General features: G+C 49.4%; 1 protein-coding gene across 1 annotated transcript; it reads left to right on the forward strand.

Moving 5' to 3' along the window:
* The first annotated feature begins 1085 nt into the window (after positions 1 to 1085).
* LOC132224267 (germ cell-less protein-like 1) lies at positions 1086 to 2588 on the forward strand. Its single transcript, XM_059679375.1, has one exon. It carries the CDS (start codon positions 1086 to 1088, stop codon positions 2586 to 2588), a length of 1503 nt encoding a protein of 500 aa, XP_059535358.1.
* The last annotated feature ends 1573 nt before the right edge of the window (positions 2589 to 4161 follow it).

The raw sequence follows: 4161 nt of genomic DNA on the forward strand, positions 1-4161 counted from the left end.
TAATGTAACAATCATGAGAGTCAATGAAATGTTTCGTGCAATTTTAAAAATCCTGCATATTTATTTTCCTATTAATATAAAGAATGTATTGTGTGCTGAGTGTCTAATACGTGTCCTGCTTTTTGTATATATTATCCCTACTCTCCACAGCAAAACCGAGTGATTCTATTTTTATTCCTATTTTAAGAGAAGGAAAACTCATCATGGCAAAATTGTGATTAAGACCCAGATTTATCTTGAAGAAAAGAAAGAAGTTAATAGGAGAAGTTGACGTGCCTAGAGGACAAAGCTGGCATCAAGATTTCATTCTCCGCCGAACCGGTTTGGCTCTGTGGATAGAGCGCCGGCCTGTGGACTGAGGGGTCCCGGGTTCGATTCTGGTCAAGGGCATGCACCTTTTTTGCGGGCACATCTCCAGTAGGGGCGTGCAGGAGGCAGCTGATCGATCTCTCTCATCGATGTTTCTAACTCTCTAACCCTCTCCCTTCTTCTCTGTAAAAAATCAATAAAATATATTTTTTTAAAAAAGATTTCATTCTCCCTCTAAAAGACCGCTAAATATTTTTTTTTTTGGGGGGGGGGGGCGGGATTGTGTTCTTGAAAGTAGAAGGAAAACTCACACAAAAAGGCCTCTATTAAATTATCAGTGGTGAAGGAGCCACAGAGCAATCGCCACAGTAGGAGAAGGTGCATGGAGTGGTAGGGCATGCCCTACTCTTGTGTTGTTTCCTAGCAGGCTCGAGAGCAGGCCAGAGCAGGCGCGAGAGCAGGCGCGAGAGCAGGCCAGAGCAGGCCAGAGCAGGCGCGAGAGCAGGCGCGAGAGCAGGCCAGAGCAGGCCAGAGCAGGCGCGAGAGCAGGCGCGAGAGCAGGCCAGAGCAGGCGCGAGAGCAGGCGCGAGAGCAGGCGCGAGCAGGCGCGAGCAGGGGCGAGAGTAGGCGCGAGAGCAGGCGCGAGAGCAGGCGCGAGAGCAGGCGCGAGAGCAGGCGTCAACTGTACCCAGAAGTCCTCGGGGCTGAGCTAGTGCGAGTGGAAGCTTCACCTTGAGAGGGCGTGCATCCTCTGTGCTCTGAGGTACAAACGGGCCATGGGGGCGCTAACCAGTCGTCTGCTAGGTCTCTGGAGGGCCCATGTTCTAGAGCAGCTCGGTGAAGGTGGGGAGGAGCAGGAAGCGGGAGCCATGGCAGTAGTTGAAGAGGTGGAGGAGGAGAGTGGAGAGGGCGGTCCCACCCCCAGGCAGGGTGGCGTCAAAAGGAAGGCCCACTCAGGAAGGCGTCACGAACAAGAGCCCCCCCGGAAACGCACCAAACACAGTTCAGGTTCCGTTTACCAGGCACTCTTCTTGAGGGGTGAAGGCAGTGACGTGCAGATCCGCGCACTAGGGAACGTGTGGAACTTGCACAGGACCTACTTGTGCCAGTCAGCCTACTTCGCTAGCATGTTCAGTGGTGCTTGGAGGGAATCAACCATGAATACCATAGAGTTGCAAATGCCTGACGACAACATTGATCGTGAGGCACTGCACGATGCTTTAGGCTCTCTGTACAGAGACTACGTGCTCATTCAGCCCAGCCGAGTGGTTCCGATCCTGGCCACGGCCAGCATGCTGCAGCTCGACGAGCTGATTCAACAGTGTGGGGAGATCATGGAGGAAACGGTTTGTGTCCAGACCGTATGCAGCTACTACTACGCTGCCGGGAGCTACGGCCTCCCAAACATCAGGACCATGTGCTTTCAGTGGCTGCTGCACAACCTGATGACTCACCGTGGTGATGAACTAATTCGAGAAATCAGCCTGGATATCATGGAAGAGCTCATTGTCTCTTCAGAGCTCTTAGTGATAGAAGTGGAGATGGATGTGTACACAATGCTGAAAAAGTGGATGTACTTGCAGCTGCAGCCGACATGGAGGGGCCCCCGCGGAGCCTTATTGTCTGACGCCAACTTGTGGTTTGCTAGGTCCAAGAGGGAGTTGGATGGCACCCCTTTCTTGGAGACCCCGCAGGGCAGAGCCTTCGTGCCAGTGTTCCAGCACCTGCGGCTGGCCTACATAGTCTGTGACCTGCCATCAGCACGCATCATTGACCAGGATGCACTGATCCCCGCCACGTGGCTGACCCCAGTGTACCAAGAGCAGTGGCTTGCCCTCCTCAAGGCTGAGCAAACCAGGGGGCTCCCGCCCACTGAGGTCCACATGTCCAACTTCCAGAGGAACAGCATGCGGTGCGGGCACCAGGTCCACAGGGAAGAGCCATGCAGCTGGCGGTGGACAGGCTTCCACTGTAGCTGGGACTTGGTAGTGTGCTACTCCAACCGGCGATTCACCTTCAGGTGCAGTGCGCTGAACAATCCCCAAGGCCTCGGGTCCAGCTTACTCTGGCAGGGAAACATTGCCTTCCGCCTGTGCCTGGTTTCCCTGGACAGGGCTGGAAGAACCGTTTTCAGGCAGGACACAGAATACCAGGTGCTTTCCCTGGGAAAAGATGAAGAGCTAGAGGTAGCAAACCTGGAGAACCAAGATGTGGTCTTCCCCATATATGTGGCCTGTAACTTCCTGTGCCTCCCCAGAGAGAGGCCCTTCCAAGAGTAAGGACTCCCACAAAAGCTCAGAAAGCCCAGCAGCTCTTTTCTGGGCACAGGAGCAGCCAACTTTCTCTAGATGCCACATCTCTCCATGGGATCAACCGTCCTTGCCCATCTCTGGTGACCAGATTCTGTCAGAGGCCCTGTTGAACTGTAGCTTGTGATACTTGAGACTGTTTACCAGCACTTATGAAGAGGACACATTTTGAAGCCCTCAAGCACCTCAAGAACTCATTCCTGCTTTCATGTGGCAACTTGTTCTCCTGGTTTAACATACAGAGACACCCCCCCACCTCATTTCTGTGAAGCAAAAAACAATTGACTTTAAATAGAAACTCTACAACTCTTGGTTTAGTTCTTTTTCTTTCTTTTTTTTTATTTGCATTTCCCTGGTGATTGGTCATGTTGAGCAACTTTCCGTATGCCTATTAAGTATTTTGTTTGATTAAAAATTTTAAAGGAATACTTTGACTTCTCTTTGACTTGGTGTGTTTAGAGCTGCCTGCCAACTCATTACCACCACCACTGGATCCATTGGGATTTTTACCCCTTTCCCATTTCCTGCCACTGAGTGTATTACTTGCTTTACACATTCTCTCCCTAAGTGAGCACACCTAGAATACACCAATGATCTTTTTGTATGTTTGTTTTTAACCTAAGAGTATCTTTTTAATTTTTGAGGGACCTCCATACTGTTAACCATGATGGCTGAGCTAGTTTACACTCCCACCAAAAACGCGGGAGGGTTTGTTTTCCTCCACAAATCTTCACCAACACTTGTTATCATTCTTCTTGTTGATAATGGTCATTTTTACAAGTGTAAGGTGGTTTTGATTTGCATTTCCCTGGTGGTTGGTCAAGTTGAGCAACTTTCCATATGCCTAATAATATGTGAATGTTTTTTTGGAAACACGTCTTTTTAGTTGCTCTGCTCATTTTTAAACCAGACCACTTCTTGATTTTATTGTTGTTATTGGGTCGTACAAGTTCTTTTTTTTTTTTTTAAGGTTTTTTTTTTTAATATATTGATTTTTTACAGAGAGGAAGGGAGAGAGATAGAGAGCTAGAAACATCGATGAGAGAGAAACATCGATCAGCTGCCTCCTGCACATCTCCCACCGGGGATATGCCTGCAACCCAGGCACATGCCCTCGACCGGAATCGAACCCGGGACCCCCCAGTCCGCAGGCCGACGCTCTATCCACTGAGCCAAACCGGTTTCGGCACAAGTTCTTTATAAATGTGGAATAGTAATCATTTTTCATACATGGTTTGCAGATATCTTAGTGTGCGATCCACGACCCACGTGGTTCAGGATTCGGGATGTGGAGAAGGGCCACGCTCAAATGACAAAGACGAGACAAGAAATAATAATTTGGAAATATTGGGGGACAGAGGGGTAGCCCAACGCAAGGGGAAGGACTTCCACTGGTACCCAGGCCTTGCCAACCTTTTATTCAATTTTGGATACACATATAGCCCTTAGGCAGGCAGGCAATTCCGGTAACAGACAATCTTAAAGGTCAGTAAATATTAGTAAAGATTTACTCTGAGACTATTTGGTCAGGAAATTGCTTGAG

The sequence above is a fragment of the Myotis daubentonii genome, chromosome X (genome assembly GCF_963259705.1).
Source record: "Myotis daubentonii chromosome X, mMyoDau2.1, whole genome shotgun sequence".
NCBI classification, from domain to species: domain Eukaryota; kingdom Metazoa; phylum Chordata; class Mammalia; order Chiroptera; family Vespertilionidae; genus Myotis; species Myotis daubentonii.

Coding starts and splice junctions, on each gene's coding strand:
- LOC132224267 (XM_059679375.1), top strand. CDS start 1,086: ATGGGGGCGCTAACCAGTCGTCTGCTAGGTCTCTGGAGGGCCCATGTT.